Source organism: Arachis hypogaea, chromosome 18, assembly GCF_003086295.3.
Source record: "Arachis hypogaea cultivar Tifrunner chromosome 18, arahy.Tifrunner.gnm2.J5K5, whole genome shotgun sequence".
NCBI classification, from domain to species: domain Eukaryota; kingdom Viridiplantae; phylum Streptophyta; class Magnoliopsida; order Fabales; family Fabaceae; genus Arachis; species Arachis hypogaea.
This window is the reverse complement of record NC_092053.1, coordinates 41,450,159-41,467,439: the sequence shown is the minus strand read 5'-3', so window position 1 is coordinate 41,467,439 and position 17,281 is coordinate 41,450,159. Positions and strand designations below refer to the sequence as shown.

General features: G+C 33.8%; 1 protein-coding gene across 4 annotated transcripts; it reads left to right on the top strand.

The window, feature by feature from the left end:
- Positions 1-669: 669 nt before the first annotated feature.
- On the top strand, positions 670-16,967 carry LOC112770703 (putative callose synthase 8). Of its 4 annotated transcripts, none has more exons than XM_025815064.3 (41): positions 670-1,049; positions 2,539-2,639; positions 2,919-3,040; positions 3,150-3,237; positions 3,380-3,478; positions 3,592-3,711; positions 3,862-3,954; positions 4,058-4,149; positions 4,297-4,423; positions 4,579-4,716; positions 4,800-4,876; positions 4,956-5,100; positions 5,633-5,773; positions 5,859-5,976; positions 6,254-6,582; positions 6,829-6,881; positions 6,985-7,045; positions 7,138-7,219; positions 7,297-7,346; positions 7,557-7,643; positions 7,729-7,860; positions 7,945-8,036; positions 8,123-8,207; positions 8,302-8,462; positions 8,626-8,749; positions 8,850-8,941; positions 9,027-9,198; positions 9,334-9,485; positions 9,615-9,721; positions 9,801-9,908; positions 9,991-10,059; positions 10,181-10,349; positions 10,437-10,548; positions 10,629-10,748; positions 10,853-10,968; positions 11,283-11,366; positions 13,196-13,308; positions 13,396-13,625; positions 13,903-14,751; positions 15,656-15,841; positions 16,438-16,967. In XM_025815064.3, exons 1-41 carry the CDS (start codon positions 776-778, stop codon positions 16,672-16,674), a joined length of 5,907 nt encoding a protein of 1,968 aa, XP_025670849.1. In that variant the 5' UTR covers positions 670-775; the 3' UTR covers positions 16,675-16,967. The 4 variants fall into 4 exon arrangements, with proteins under 4 accessions (XP_025670849.1, XP_029150848.1, XP_072080448.1 ...); XM_029295015.2 differs by having other exon boundaries at positions 746-1,049; positions 4,062-4,149; XM_072224347.1 differs by lacking the exon at positions 670-1,049 and having other exon boundaries at positions 2,605-2,639; positions 4,297-4,462.
- The last annotated feature ends 314 nt before the right edge of the window (positions 16,968-17,281 follow it).

Sequence of the window (17,281 nt, the reverse complement as noted above, 5' to 3'; positions counted from 1 at the left end):
GTTATGCACAATTTTAAAATTGATTCAACATCTAAGAAATAAGAATCCACACAACGAAGATCCTAACCAAAGTTTGCTTCCGCTTACATGCATGATTAAGTGCTGAAAAAATTCTGGATCAAAATCCATCAAAACAATGCATAAAAGTTGAAAAGGGAAAACACAGTAACCAACAAAACAAAGGTATCAATAATTGGCTAATTGCAGAACAAAAAAGCATTTAGTGAGTGGGGATTATTAACTAAAGAATGTTAAGAATATTGGACCTCCTTCCATCTTTCACATGCATTAAAAAAATAAAACAACAAAAAAGGTCTCACACGAACGTAAACACCATCATGCACCAAAATAATAATATTAAAAATAGAGTTTAATTTTAATATATCGATAGAATAAAATATTTTACAGTCGTCTAATTACGCTAATAATATATTAAAATTAAATTCTTAAAAGTATACCAGATGAGATTATGCACTTTCACAACACACACTATCACTCACTTTAGCTTTCAGAGTCAGAGACGACACTCCCTTCTTTCTTTCTTTCTTTCCACAAACAAAAAAGAAAGCAAAACCAAATCAAAATCAAAGCCTCCAAAAAGCAAAAGCAAAAAAGCACACACACTACCCACTCCAAAGTGCAAGAAAGCTTTGCTTACCTCACTAAGCAAACGCAACATCAAAAACAAAAGAATGAAGAAGATCCATGATATATACCCTGCAAACGTGTCACACTCTTTCTCTTTGAGGTTTCCGAGGTTTGTGAGCTCAGAGCAATGGCAGAGATTGTGCCTGCTGATCCTATTGATGATCACATTGGCATTCGTAGTAATTACGAGCATGGAGAGACGTCATCAGCTGCATCCACATCAACCGCCACCGCGGAACCGTTCTTTCAACCCCTGGCCATTACCAATGGAGGAAGTGGTGAGTATGTTCCGGGCCCCTTTGACAGCGAGAGGTTGCCGTCGGTTTTCGCCTCCGAGATTCAGAGGTTTCTTCGTGTTGCTAACATCATTGGAAAGGAAGAGCCTCGCGTTGCTTATCTTTGTGAGTCTTTTATTTTTTTTTTTACTTTTCAGCTTGAGTTTATATGAGAGCCAGAATAGTAAATTCTCGTGACTTCTTGTTTTAATTTTTGCCATTCGTACCAGATTTGATGACTCAATAAATTTGCTTATCTTACTCCTGTATAAATATTAAATAAGTCTACTTAGCTTCTTTCGCTACAATATTGTTACATGAACGTTCTTGTACGAGAAGCCATGCGCAATATGCGATATGTGAACAATAACAGTAACTCAGTAAGCTATGTCAAAATTAAAATACTATATATATACTAAAAATTAGTTATTTTATATTTACCATTTACGTAAAAATATATATGTAATTTAACTCATCAATATGTATTTTAATATATATTTTACATTAATAACTAATTTTAATATACATCTAATATAATTAACATCAGATACCTTTATATTAAACTAAAAGTATTTTTTGTTCTCAAATATTACACTTTAATTTTTTTTCTTCTTGATGTTGATGAAGGATTACCAGACAAAAGGACATTATTGCAGATATGGTGTAAGGATTTTTTTTTTCTAACTAAACCTCTTGGGTCATGAGTAATGCTAAATTATCTTAATTAATTTAATATTTATATCTTATAAAAAATTTAATATTTATAATTTAATATATATAATATCTATAATTATATATTTATTATATCTAAAATTATTGGATTTATTTTAATAATTATTAAAAAAATACAAAATACAAAAACAAATGCATTAAAAAAGAACAGAAAAAGCAAGTTATGACTCATTTTGGTTACAAAACTATGTTCCCCGAACATTTTCGCTGGTTCATATTATGAGAAACTTGGCTAATTCAATTTGAATTGACTAAGGCTTCAAAGAGTCGGGGGGAGGACTCTCTTTTTTTTGGTTCCTTCGTTCATGAGCTTCGATACTTATCAAAATTCCAATTTGGCCATATTATGGAAGCAATAATTAGAAATTCTTAAGAGCTAAGAAAAAAGTGCCTGCAGTCTATTATTTTTCACTCATCAATTGCATAAAAAAAATGTGTGGTTAAAGTAGAGAATAAAGCGTAAGGTTATAAAGCGGAGATGTTGAAGAGTCTATGGTACACAACAACACTCTTTTTTCATGTTTTTAAGTGGTTATAGTTTACAATGAAAGGAGTAGTGTTCAAAATTGCATATTAAGTGCTTGAAATAAAGAAAGGGCAAGTAAAATTGCATGAGTTATATGCAAACTAGGGAAATAGGTTTTAGTAGGTTCCAATTTTGAGATGTTAGTAACTTTTAAGTTTCTAATCCTTCCCCTTACTCTCAATCTTTAGGTTTGGCTTTTTACTTGTTGAAACAAATTACTATGGTGTATATGGATTTATAGAACGAGTGATTAGCCAACTAATGATAATTACAAATATTTAAATATGTCAGCAATTGGATTCTTTGCTAATTAATATCACATGCTTTTCACATTGTAGAAGTTATTTTGATTTTCAGGTCGCTTTCATGCTTTTGAAATTTCGCACAACTTGGACAAAAGCTCCAGTGGAAGAGGCGTTAGACAATTCAAAACTGCACTTCTTCAACGACTTGAGCAGGTGAAAACAAGAATGTGGAAGCTTTTGTTGTTCAATTATCTATTTGTGATTTAAATTAAACAGCTGAAAGTGTGACTTAAATAAACATGAGAATCATATATTTAATTTCCTTTTGAAAAAATCCTACTTTAGAAAAATAACACTGTTTATTAGTCTGTTCAGTTTTGCATGTTCAGAAACAGCAACTGGATTAACACAGCAATTGTTGCTTAATACATTGGTTCGCTTCAGATTTGAATGCTGATAATTTGCTTTGTTATTGTGAATTGTGGCATGCAGGATGAGCATGTGACAATAAGAAAAAGGAAGGAAAAGAGTGACACTCGTGAGCTTAAGCGTGTTTACCATGCCTATAGGGATTATTTTATGAGACATGACAAAGCATTTGATCTGGAACAAAGGTATACTTATATTTAGGCATGTTAATTCACCACCTTTTCATTTTTACATGAATTTAAAGAAACTTTAATGGCCTAACTAGACCAACTCTTGTATGTTCTATGTTAACAGTCACAGGGAAAAATTGATTAATGCACGAAACATTGCTTCTGTTCTTTTTGAGGTGTTAAAAACAGTTTCGAATGCAGCTGGTCCTCGGGTGATCCTTTTTATTCCTTCCTTTTCCATATATAAATATTCAACTTCTATTTTTGTAACAACTTTTTCATAAAAATTAAAAATAAGAAAATTATCAATTTACCAAAGATTTCTTATAAATCTTCTGATTATATCCAAAATAGGCATTTACCGATGGAAATGCAATCCCCAAGAAATCTGAATTCAATATTTTACCCCTTGATCAAGGAGGCATTCAACATGCAATTATGCAGCAGAGTGAGGTCTGATACATCTATAAAGATTTCATATTTTTTCCTGTTATTGATTTTGTGTCTCAAGTCATATAAGACTCAATTCAATTTTTACGATAGACTGTACTAATACATTGATACAGATTAAGGCTGCAATCGCAGTTATGCGCAATGTTCGAGGTTTACCCCCTGCACAAGATTTCAAGAAAAATGGAGGCTTTGTAGATTTGTTTGATTTTCTTCAGCATTGTTTTGGATTCCAGGTCAGCTATCCTAGTTAAATTGGAATCAAACATTCAGTTTAGTTATTTTGTACAACTATAGACTAAAGTCTGGTAATATTTTATCGAAAACAAACTCTGGTAATATTAATTTTCTAGAAATGATGAAAGTAATAATTTGTCTAACTTCAGGAAGGCAATGTAGCCAACCAAAGGGAGCATCTGATTCTTCTCCTAGCCAACATGCATACTCGGCAAACACACAACCAGACATCGGTTTTAAAGGTGCATTTGCCATTGAATTTGAATATGCATCCTTTGCCTTTACTTAATCACATTTGAAAATGTAAAATATGTAATTTTGTTTTTTTTTTTTTTGTTATGAAAGTTAGGAGAAGGAACTGTTGATGAATTGATGAAGAAGTTTTTCAAGAATTATACAAACTGGTGCAAGTTTTTGGGAAGAAAAAACAATATCCTGTATGACTTATCCAACTCTCTTACATCAGTTTATTCAATATCTTTTCCATTTTTCTGATACTGCTTTGTTTAATACATTGAAACTATAATGCACCTAGTTTTAAAAATCTTTTTGTACTATGACAGTGTGTTTAACTTGTATTGCAGGTTACCTTTCGTTAAACAAGAAGCACAGCAATATAAAATTCTATACATAGGGCTTTATCTTCTCATATGGGGAGAAGCAGCCAATCTACGTTTCATGCCGGAGTGTCTCTGCTACATCTTTCACAATGTATATTGAACCTGATTAAATTCAGTTTCCTTTCTCCAAGTAAAAGAAGAAATATTAAACTTCTTGTGTTTTCCTGTTAGAACTTCTTCTAGTTACATCACAGCTCTCCTAAAGTTAGTAAATAATAGTTTTTTAATTTTTTTTTTTTTTTGAAGATGGCATATGAATTGCATGGGATTCTAACTGGTGCTATTAGCTTAACAACATGGGAAAAGGTCATGCCCGCTTATGGAGGAGAACCTGAGTCTTTCCTTAACAATGTTGTCACCCCCATATACAAAGTTATTAGTGAGGTACTATCTAATGTGATTTTTTTTTCCTCTTATTTTAAGGGTTTTCTTCTTCAAATATAACTAATTTTATTTTAAAACCAAAGGAAGTAGAGAAAAGCAAAGGCGGTACAGCAGAGCATTCGGTTTGGAGAAACTATGATGATTTGAATGAGTACTTCTGGTAAGCTATTTTCCATTTGTTTTCATGTGGCTTTCTTTTCATGTTTTCATGTTCTCATTGCACTGTTCTATATATGCAGGTCTCCTGATTGTTTTGGAATTGGTTGGCCAATGCGTCTGGACCATGATTTTTTCGTCGTTGGACCGGAAAGTAAATCCACTGCCAACAATGCTATTGTTCTATCACCTGATAAATCGAAAGAAAAGAAAGATGAGGAAGCAGAGGTACTACTGAATTTATTACTTTATTTTGTGAGCTTTGTACTAAGAAGTTGTATTTGTGATGTAAGAAACATATTAATAAAGCTAAATAAATTTCAAATTAAGTTTTTACTTATTTTATTCATCAATTTAACTCAGCCTGCTTATTAGATGACATCTCAAGATGATTTTCCTCTTCTGGTTTATGATGAAGTTAAATTTGCTTCATAAACTGTTTTGCATGATACTATCTAGAGGCAACTAACTGCTAGGTTTAGTCTTGAACCTTTATGGTAGAAATCTATAAATTTCCTCTTGATGAAAGTCATCGTTGTTTTTGACATGTGTATAGCGGTCATTTCTCTATGGAAACATGCATGGATTCTCTATGGTTATTGATTGATTTAATATGTAACAGTCACATTTGACATATTCGTGAAAGAAAGTGTTATTTTTATTATGTGTTTCAGTTGTCAGTAGGAAATGATGGATTAGTTCTACTACCTGCAAATGATTACCATCTTGTTGCCCATTTTTTTTTCTTTTGCTTGTTCAGGATGCAACAGAGGAACCCCCAGCAGAGGAAATCCATGAACCGCAATGGCCAGGAAAGACGAATTTTGTAGAAATTCGTTCATTTTGGCAAATTTTTAGAAGCTTTGATAGAATGTGGAGTTTCTTAATTCTATCCCTTCAGGTTTGCTCCAGTATAATTTCGATGATTTAAAAATATCTGCTTCTTGTAATGGATAGTCTAAAATTCAGTTATGTACTTGTTGCAGACCATCATAATCATTGCTTGCCATGACTTGGGATCCCCCCTTCAGTTATTTGATGCCATAGTATTTGAAGACATAATCAGCATCTTCATTACTTCTGCATTTCTTAAACTTATTCAAGGTATGTTGCTTATTGATGTTAGTTTAGTTGGATGTACCAAAAGAAGTTAATTTAGTTGGCTAATAACCAATGTTAGAGTTTCTCAAATTGGATTGCCTCTGGTATCCTGACACGTGGTTTTGACCAAAAATAACCAATGTTACAGTGACTTAATTTTAAGTTGACAAATTTTCAAGGAATATAGCTACGAGCTGATTTAGCTAGACATTATGACAGTATGCCCCTTCCCCATCCTCTCTTATATAGTCATAATAGAATAATTTTTCCTTTTCAACAGCAATTTTAGACATCACCTTTACATGGAAAGCCAGATATACAATGGAATATTCTCAAAAAGTGAAACTCTTGATGAAGCTGATCTTTGCTCTTATATGGACTATTGTTCTTCCTGTTTGCTATGCTAATTCAAGAAGAAAATATACTTGTTATTCTACTAAGTATGGAAGCTTGGTTGAGGAATGGTGCTTTACATCCTATATGGTTGCGGCAGCCATATACTTAACAAGTAATGCAGTTAATGTTGTGTTATATCTCGTCCCTGCCTTCTCCAAGTATATGGAGGTCTCTAATCACAAGATATGCAAAGTTTTATCTTGGTGGACTCAGGTATCAAGATTAGACTATTGCTTTAACTTGTTGATTACTTGAACATGTGCTATTATTGTTCTATGCCAATTCCAAGGCATAATCTTAGTGATATAACTATGCTTTCTGTTTTATCCTGTGGGATTGGATCTGTTTGATGTTTTTCATTTTCCATAAATGTTTGAGACATTGATTTATATTTACATGTAATATTCATTGATGGTTTTAAATGTTTGAATCTGAGTGTCACATTTATTTATCATACAGCCTAGAGTCTACGTCGGGCGGGGGATGCAAGAAGACCAAGTTTCGGTTCTGAAGTATATCCTATATCCTTGATAGCTTCTTATTGATTCCAATTAATTAATCTTTTAATTACATCCATCACAATCTTTATAAATATTATGATTTCTTCCCATGTAGGTATACATTGTTTTGGATACTGGTGCTATGTAGCAAATTTATATTCAGCTACAGTTTTGAGGTAAACAATACAAAACGTTTATCATTATGTTGATTGGGTTTCATTAATTAGACAACTAACTTCAATAACCAATGTAATATTAATATGTGCAGATAAAGCCACTCATAGCACCAACTAGACAAATTATGAAAATTGGTGTTAGAAAGTATGACTGGCATGAACTTTTTCCAAGAGGTACGAAATTTCTTTGTCACATCTTAAAGGATTGCAATTTGCAGATAAGTTACTAACAATATTTTCTTGTGCCGCAGTCAAAAGTAATGCCGGTGCAATTGTTGCCGTCTGGACCCCTGTAGTAATTGTGAGTCTAATTGGAACAGAACTCTTATGTGATTAGGTGTAATTATATTTTATCTCAACACTCAGGTTCTATAAAACTCAAAATAGAAATTCTTTACTAAATGAAGTATGAATATTTGTTTGCAAATTGGCATATCTTTCTCCATGTGTTCTTTAATTAAAAAAAAGAAAGATACTGATATATGTTCATTCTGTTCTATGTTTACTACAGGTATATTTTATGGACATTCAAATTTGGTATTCTGTATTCTGTACAATATTTGGTGGACTTTATGGCATTCTAAATCACCTTGGTGAAGTAAGAAGCTATATTTTCTATTTGTTTCTTTCGTTCTTTTCCAACAGAAATGAAATGATTATCTTACCTCTCTTACTGAAAATAGATAAGGACACTGGGAATGCTGAGAAGTAGATTTGATTCCTTGCCTTCTGCATTTAATGTCTGTCTGATTCCACCATCCTCTAAACGCGGTAAAAAGAAAAGAAAAGGCTTCCTTAGCAACATATTTCAAAAGGTGGTTTAAATTAGTAATAGTGAGATAATACTTTTCTAATAAATATATGTGTTCTCATGTGCTGATCACTAATTGGTGTCACAGATGCCTGATGAAAAAGGTGCCATTGCCAAATTTGTCGTAGTATGGAATCAAATAATAAATCATCTTCGGCTTGAAGACTTGATCAGTAACAGGTGAAGTCAATGCTGTAACCTTCATGGATGGAAATCTTTTTCTTTTTTCTGTTCTTTTCAACACCTGACCTTAATTATTTCAACAGAGAGATGGATTTGATGTTGATGCCAATGTCTTCAGAATTATTTTCACGTAAGGTTCGTTGGCCTGTTTTCCTGTTAGCAAATAAGGTAATGCTCCTAACTTAAATGTTATGATACTGATGCAGCAAATATCAACTTTACATCATTTTTCACTGAAAATTTTTCTTGCAACATATACTAGTTTTCTACAGCTTTGACCATTGCTAAAGATTTTGAGGGAAAGGACGAGATTCTTGCTAAAAAAATTACAAAAGACAAGTACATGTTTTATGCTGTACGAGAGTGCTACGAGTCATTGAAGTATGTTCTTGAGATTCTTGTTGTGGGAAATCTGGAGAAAAGGTAAAATATGGACTATCTTTTTGAGACAAGCTCCCAACTTCAAGCACTGTTATATGCAATCTTATCTTAGCACTTTGTGGATTTCCTTGTTTTTCTCTACATCTAAGTTCTAACAAAAAAAATGATATGATTGTTGATGCAGTTGTTATTTATGTTTATTTAGGATTATATGTGATATACTTGGTGAAATTGAAAAAAGTATCCAAGAATCATGTCTTCTCAAGAAATTCAACTTGAAAGTTCTACCAGCTCTGCAAGCTAAGGTCATTGAGCTAGCGGAACTTCTGGTAATTGATTTCTTGACCTAATCATGCCAAGAAATTTATGTTAATGAATGCACATGATCAATAACTAAGTTCTAATAACTTCTGTATGGAATTTGATAAGATGGACGGAGATAAAGACCATCAGTACAAAGTTGTGAAAGCTTTACAAGATATGTTTGAACTGATAACAAATGATATGATGGTTGACTCAAGGTAATGTTGCTTAAGAATTTGTTGATCTTTACAACATTGTTGTGCCTGTGCTTTAGTTTCTAATTTACTTTCTAAATTTGTTCAGAATATTGGATATGATACACATTCCACAAATAAATGAGGGCGAGTATGTGTATCTAACCAGAGATATTGACCAACTATTTGAGGGAGTGAATAGTGATATTGAAACACTATTATTTGCCAATGAGAATTCTATCCATTTTCCCTTGCCAGAAAATGACCCTGTGATTGAAAAGGTGATATTTTATTACCTATATCATCAAGGATAGTTACAATGTTCATAAATGAGTGCAGCCACGTACTGAAATAGCATCTTATTATATGTGGACTCTGCTCTTGTTACACTGATAGAACCCTGATGTTCATGGCAGATCAAGCGCTTTCATTTGTTACTTACGGTGAAGGATACAGCAATGGACATGCCTGCTAACATAGATGCTCGTAGGCGCATATCATTCTTTGCTACTTCTTTATTTACAGATATGCCTGATGCTCCAAAAGTGCGAAATACGCTACCATTCAGGTAAGTTAATATAACACTTGAATTCAGTGTTCCATTTGTTTTAAGATAATTCACCTTTAAGTTGAAGTAACCAACGATGTAGTTCATCACAAAGCTATGTCTGATATATGTCACGGTTGGTAATGGTAGTGTTATTACTCCATATTATGTTGAGGACGTCAACTTTTCCCTAAAGGAGCTTGGTTCAGATAAAGAGGAGGACTCCATCATCTTTTACTTGCAAAAGATATTTCCAGGTAGCTATATGAATAAGAATAAGCATCTTAGACATTCTCTCTGAACTTATCTCATACTTTGCCACAACAATTTCAATAGATGAGTGGAAAAACTTTATGCAACGTATGGATTGTGAAAATCAGAAGAATTTAGAAGATGATCTTAGACAGTGGGCTTCCTTCAGGGGCCAGACACTATGCAGAACAGGTTCAGTTTTTTATTCTAAAAAATGCATGTCAATACAAAATTTTAAGGCATTCTATGTTCATTTCAATCTTGTTTACTACAGTTAGAGGGATGATGTACTACAGAGAAGCCTTAAAGCTACAAGCATTTCTTGACATGGCTGAAGATGAAGGTCTGTAATTAAGTATAAGTATCATTCATTATCTATTGGTACTTGGCTATGGTGCAATAAAAAGTAGCAAATAATGTTCAAGCAAACGAATTTCATCATGCAACTGATTTCGTGAATGCAGATATTCTGGAGGGTTATGAGACTACTGAAAAAAGTAACCGTGCACTATTTGCTCATCTTGAAGCACTTGCAGACATGAAATACACGTATGTTGTTTCCTGTCAGTCATTTGCATCACAAAAGGCTAAAAATGATCCACATTATAGAGACATAATTGACTTGATGATACGGTAAGGCTTTACTAGGGAATAGAAAATTTTCTTATACCTTGAAATGGAACAAGTATAAAATAACTTTTGCAAGTGTGTTACCTGTAGATATCCGTCTCTCCGTGTCGCGTATGTTGAGGAAAAGGAGGAAATAATACAACGGAAACCTCACAAAGTGTACTCATCTAAACTGGTTAAAGTGGTCAATGGTTTTGAACAGGTATTTCTATTGCAACACGAGAAGACTTGTCCAAATGAATCTATTAATTTCTTCAAGAAGCTCTTGCTTTTCTTTTGTAGACAATATATCAGATAAAGCTTCCAGGTCCACCAGATATTGGGGAAGGAAAGCCTGAAAATCAGAATAGTTCAATAGTATTTACTCGTGGCGAAGCCCTCCAGACAATTGATATGAACCAAGTGGGCTTATTTTTCTTCTTTTTTTTTTTTCTTTTAGTAAATTAAATTCTTATATTCACGTTTATTCACCTCTATTATGTTCTTACGAGTATCTAATTTTACAGGATAATTACTTGGAAGAAGCTCTAAAAATGAGAAACCTTCTCCAAGAATTTCTTAAGTGCCAAGGGCGGCGTCCTCCTACCATACTTGGTTTAAGGGAACATATTTTCACAGGAAGGTCAGCCCTACCATAAATTAAAATGACTTGATTGTGATGACAAACTGGAAACCAGCAAGATTATTTCTTCAATACATGAATATGGTTTTAAGCTGTTCAAGAAAGTATCATATACCATATCTTGATTCCTATCATGGAAACTGTAAATGAAATATGTCAAGATGATAAAAAACATTTCCTCAAGACAATACTACCTCCGTTTCTTCGATTGTTTCCCTGTTCTATTTTAAATTCACATTAACTATTTCTTTTCTTGCTTGTCCCCATTACTCACTGTTTTCTTTCCTCACTTTCAATGACTTTTATAACTTCAGTGTGTCTTCTCTGGCATGGTTCATGTCGTATCAAGAAACCAGCTTTGTCACTATTGGTCAAAGGCTTCTTGCCAATCCTCTCAGGTAACCATGCAAAACTTCACTATGGACATGTTCGGAAATAATAAATAGAGTAAAAGACAAATAGGTCCTTGACCTTTTAAATTGTGGACATTTTCATCCCTCAAGATTGAAAAATACATTTCGATCCCCACGTTTTAAAATAGCCGACAATTATATCCCTCCGTCCATTTTGGGCCAAAAACGGCAACGGAGCCAGCTGACATGGAGGGGTAGAGAATGACGTGTACGTTACATTTGCTGAAGTAGATTGAGATGAATTTTTAGTGGACAAATTCGTCCCTTAAGTGCAAAACGACGCCGTAAGCATGAGTGAGCCCTATTTAATCAAAATGCAAGGTGGAAGCCATGCCCGCTGCTTGTGCGATCGTCCATAACGAGTGAGGGGGGTTCTTCATGCACAAGACCTTGAAACACTTTGGGAGGTGTGGCTCATGCTAAGCCCCTCAGTCGCCATAGTCTCTGTCGTCGCTACGCCATCTCAATCGCCGCTCGCTTTTCCTCTCTATCTCTCTCTGTGCCTCTCTGGTTCGCTTCTTTCTTCCTCTTAACTTGTCGTAGGTGTTTTCTTTTTGGTTATGGTTTCTCTTGATCTTATCGTAGTGTTCACGGGGATGATAAATTGATGCGTTTTGTCAATGTATTTTTTCTTTACATGACTGCGTTTAACATGCTTGATGAAATGCCCCAATAACAAGTAGGTTCTTTCTGTCGTGTGTTTTGGTCCTTTACTACTAAATTGCACCATTAGTTGAAAGATGTATTTACTTATTCTCTCTCGCTTGTTCATGGTGATTATTGTGTGATTTTCTATTCTTGATTTTTTTTTTATACTTTCTTCTATTGCTTATGTAATGTAACTTTTATGATTCTTAGTTGCTTGATTTTGTTTTGATAAAATGATTTTGTGCTCTATTTTTAATTTGAACTCTTAAATATAAATTTGAAATGAATACATGGATCCATTCTTATGTGTTTTAGTATTTATGAATGTTCAACTTGGTTGTTCTTAGAAATTCTGAGTTTGTACCTTGAATTTGTTCCTTCATCCTTTAGAGTTGAGTGGCATGATCTGTTCTGTTTTCCTCTTGGATGGTCAAAGGCGCTTTTTGCAATGATTCAACCCACTTATTCAGTTCTTGGTGGCTTGCATTGATTATTGTATAGACTTTTCTTTTGTTATGTGAGTGGGTGAATTAATAAGAGTAATATTTTATTATGAGGTTGAAGAAAGAGGATTCAGAATTGGGATTAGATCCTAAATTGTATGTTCACATTTAACTTGTGAATAATTATTTCTGTGCTAATTTCAGCAATAAGGGAAGAATAATTGTTTTGCACTTAAGGGACGAATTTGTCTACTAAAAATTCGTTCCAATCCACTTCAGCAAGTGTAACGGACACGTCATTCTCTACCCCTTCATGTCAGTTGGCTCCGTTGCCGTTTTTGGCCCAAAACGGACGGAGGGGTATAATTGTCCGCCGTTTTAAAACGTGAGGGATCGAAATGTATTTTCCAATCTTGAGGGACGAAAATGTCCGCGTTTTAAAAGGTCATGGACCTATTTGTCTTTTACTCTAATAAATACTTTCTTTTTTTAACCATTTACTGGTAAAGAAAGCAAATGTGATCAATTGAGTTTTCCAAGTTTATTTGCAAAGCCTAATGTAATGCTAAAGTGGCATTTTTCATATGCTTGACTTTTACCTATTGCATAAACAAGCAGTGACATTTTTCATTCAAGTATATTATCTTCATTACCTATTCCTCTAGTGCTATCTTTCCAAACTCCAACAAATGCTTACCATTTTTTATGTATGCTTCCGTTCAGGGTGCGGTTTCACTATGGACATCCAGATGTATTTGACAGGGTCTTTCACATCACCAGAGGAGGTGTAAGCAAAGCATCCAAAACAATTAACTTGAGTGAGGATGTTTTTGCTGGTAGGAATTGATGACTTTGACATCAAACTCTGACCATATATTCTTTATGATACAAGAGAAAAAGTGCTCATGTTTTTATTCATGCAGGATTTAATTCTATTCTAAGAAGAGGATGTATTTCCTACCATGAATACTTGCAAGTTGGCAAAGGTCGTGATGTAGGCCTAAACCAGATCTCAAAATTTGAAGCCAAGGTGGCAAATGGAAATAGTGAGCAAACTATAAGCCGCGACATATTTCGCCTTGGCCGTCAATTCGATTTCTTCCGAATGCTATCTTTTTATTTCACCACCATTGGATTTTACTTCAGCAGCTTGGTAATATAATTGAACCATCACAGTGTTCTCTTTTTCTCTCTTTTAGTTGCAGCATTCTGTTATTTAATGGACGTATACAGTTGATCAATTTGTCAAAGCATATTAGAAAATTTGTATCTATTATCAAATAGGGCTGAAAAGCAAAAACTTTTTACAATAGTCAACCCAATGCAAAAGCTTATGATCATAATAGTTTTCCTTGAATGATACATGTGTACATACATTACTGGTACTATCAGATTTGACTGATACAACTTGTAATTGGACTGCTTCACAGATGTCTGTGATAGGAATATATGTATTTCTCTACGGGCAGCTATATCTGGTGCTTAGTGGGTTGGAAAGAGCACTTATAATTGAGGCCAGAATCAAGAATGTACAGTCCTTGGAAACAGCTCTTGCCTCACAATCATTCATACAGCTTGGCCTTCTCACAGGCTTGCCGATGGTGATGGAAATTGGCCTCGAGAAAGGATTCCTTACAGCCGTCAAAGATTTTGTCCTCATGCAACTGCAACTGGCTGCTGTTTTCTTCACATTCTCCCTTGGAACAAAAACACATTACTATGGCCGGACGATCCTGCACGGTGGCGCAAAGTATAGGCCGACCGGACGCAAAGTTGTTGTCTTCCATGCAAGCTTCACTGAGAATTATAGACTATATTCAAGAAGCCATTTTGTGAAGGGGTTTGAACTGATGCTGCTGTTGATTGTTTATAACATGTTCAGGAGATCATACCAGAGCAACGTGGCATACGTGCTGATAACATACGCCATTTGGTTCATGTCGCTAACCTGGTTGTGTGCACCTTTTCTTTTCAATCCTGCTGGATTCAGTTGGACCAAGACAGTAGATGATTGGAAAGAGTGGAACAAATGGATCAGGCAACAGGGTGGTATAGGAATTCAGCAGGATAAGAGCTGGCATTCTTGGTGGGATGATGAGCAAGCGCATCTTCGTCGATCTGGTCTCTTTTCAAGATTGGCAGAGATATTGCTTTCGCTTCGATTCTTCATCTATCAGTACGGTCTGGTCTATCACCTGGACATCTCCCAGCACAGCAAGAACTTTCTTGTTTATGTCCTTTCTTGGATTGTGATTGTTGCAGTTTTCCTCTTGGTGAAGGTAATTTCTTTCTTACTAAGCACGTAGACTTTGTTGAGTTGTTGTGTCGTGTCAGATACATTTAACACGAATTTGGATCTTCTAAATTTTGAATTTTCACTTTAGATAAAAAAAGTATAATCTCTCACCTTTGAATAATTTCTCTCTCATATTTTCTCTTGGTCCCACCTATGAAATAAATGGTGAGATATTACACTTTACCCTTTAAAGTGAAATTCAAAATTTAGAGGATTCAAATCTATTTAATACTGGTCCGGCACACTATTGTTCAATACTTCAAGGGTTCTAATAAAAATATATAAAGAGGTTTTGGACACACTAATACCATTACATGTAGTGCTCAACTTTATTCTTAGCCTATATTCTTAAAATGAGTTTTAAGATAATATATATTTTTATTTATTAATACCAAAAACTATCTTAAATGTTTTATATAATTAAAAAGGCCTTAAAAATTAGTTTGTACTTAAATATCAATAAAATATTAAAATATTATTACAATTTATCTGAAACATAATTTATATTATATATATGTCCATATCTCAAAAAAATTGAAATTAGTGTTTCCCATATCCGGCGTCATGTCATCCCCCCTATCTATGTTAGTATCCATGCTTCGTAGCTTTCATAGAATTTATTCAACAATAGTACAGAACCAGATTTGGAAAAGATAGTAGAGTCTTAATTTCTTATATCAGGTGGTGGTTTAATTAGTCTATGGAGGTGCAAGCATCAGTAACCAGAATAAATCACTAAAAAGACTTTAGATTTAATTTTGATGGTTTGTGAACTATGTAGTAGCTATTCAAGCTTATAAGCGAAATAATGTTTCTTCTATATAGTAGTGGCTAGTGTGCCATTGCTTGTTATTAACTCCATAATTTGATTTTAAACATCCATGCAGGCCGTGAACATAGGAAGGCAACTATTTAGTGCTAATTATCAGCTTGGATTTAGAATTTTCAAGGCATTCCTGTTTGTGGCAGTTATTGCCATCATCATCATTCTTTCGGTTATATGTGAACTTTCATTGATGGACATTTTTGTATGCTGTCTGGCATTCATGCCAACTGCATGGGGCTTGATACAGGTAACTTTTTGTTTGAGCAAAATTTTGATTGTTTGCACTTGGATACATTTTCTTCCATAGATTAAAAACTTTGAAAACTTGATAAAATAGACGCTTTCTTCCATAATAAAAGCTGGTAAAAGCCCTTTTCCCCATAATTTAAGCTGTTTTTGTTTTGGTGAGAGGGGAAGACAGAAGAAAGAAGCTTAAACTAAAACTTGGACATTCATTTCATTAAAGCTTTTTGTAACTTCAAATTTCATATATTATTTAGTGATTTACCATATAAAAATCAGTTTTATTATTTCTACAATCTAAACTAACAATTCTTCTGAGAACTTATTACCTCATGTGAGCCATGCCATTAGTAGTTGGAAGAGTTGTTTGGGAGAGTTGTAAAAGTAGCATTAGTACATAAAAACTTGGAAGATCTCAAAAATAAAATAAAATAAAATAAAATAAAATAAAATAAAATAAATTTAAAATCACTTTTCATGATTAACTATAAAAAAGAGCAATTATACATATAAGTACTTACTATTAAAATAAGTTTAATTTTTTCGGCTTTTCCAAATACATCATTAATCTAAGTGATATGACACTTCTTTCTATTACAGATTGCACAAGCTGCGAGGCCAAAGATAGAGCACACTGGGGTGTGGCATTTCACCCGTGCACTTGCTAGAGAATTTGATTATGGAATGGGGATTGTTCTATTTGGACCTATTGCCATTCTTGCTTGGCTACCAATCATCAAAGCCTTCCATGCTCGTATCCTCTTCAATGAGGCATTCAAAAGGCACTTGCAAATACAACCAATTCTTGCTGTGAAAAAGAAGAAGCATAGACCTTGATCCTCATTCTTGATTCTTTGTACTTGATTTTTGTACAGACAAGTCATATCATAAGATTCTATAGGATATATATAGGAATTAGATATCGGTTATTATAGTATGTACAGCTGCATATTCATGTGATACAATTAGACAAATTAAATTCATAAATGTAGAAAGAGTTGTTTGATTCTCATCTTGTAATAGACTGGACAGGTTTCATGTAGGTAGAGTTAGAATACAGAATTAAGAATTTTATTGACAGGTATACAATGGGATATGAATGTACGAAGCAGCATTGAGTAGGCCTCCAACTGACTCCATTGTCATTTCTAATAACATCAAAAAAATAATCTATTACCTCTTTTATGAAATTATTTTACCATAGAACGTTTTTTCTTTTTAGTTGATTTTGTAATTGAAAGTCAGGTTTTTGGTAAAATTCCATTTCTTTTTGGAAAATGATTTTTAGTAAAGAATGAGGTAATGTGCCACAACATGGACACACAAATATTGTTTCAGATGTAAGATTCTGATTAACTCTCTTGGTCGTGAAACTTGAATTTGTAAGATTGGAATATAAGGTAAGTCTTGACAGATCTCCTTATTTCGGGTTTAAGTCTTTATT

Coding starts and splice junctions, on each gene's coding strand:
- LOC112770703 (XM_025815064.3), top strand. CDS start 776: ATGGCAGAGATTGTGCCTGCTGATCCTATTGATGATCACATTGGCATT. Junction 9,486..9,614: donor CGAAATACGCTACCATTCAG/GTAAGTTAATAT, acceptor TGGTAATGGTAG/TGTTATTACTCCATATTATG. Junction 10,350..10,436: donor ATAATTGACTTGATGATACG/GTAAGGCTTTAC, acceptor TGTTACCTGTAG/ATATCCGTCTCTCCGTGTCG.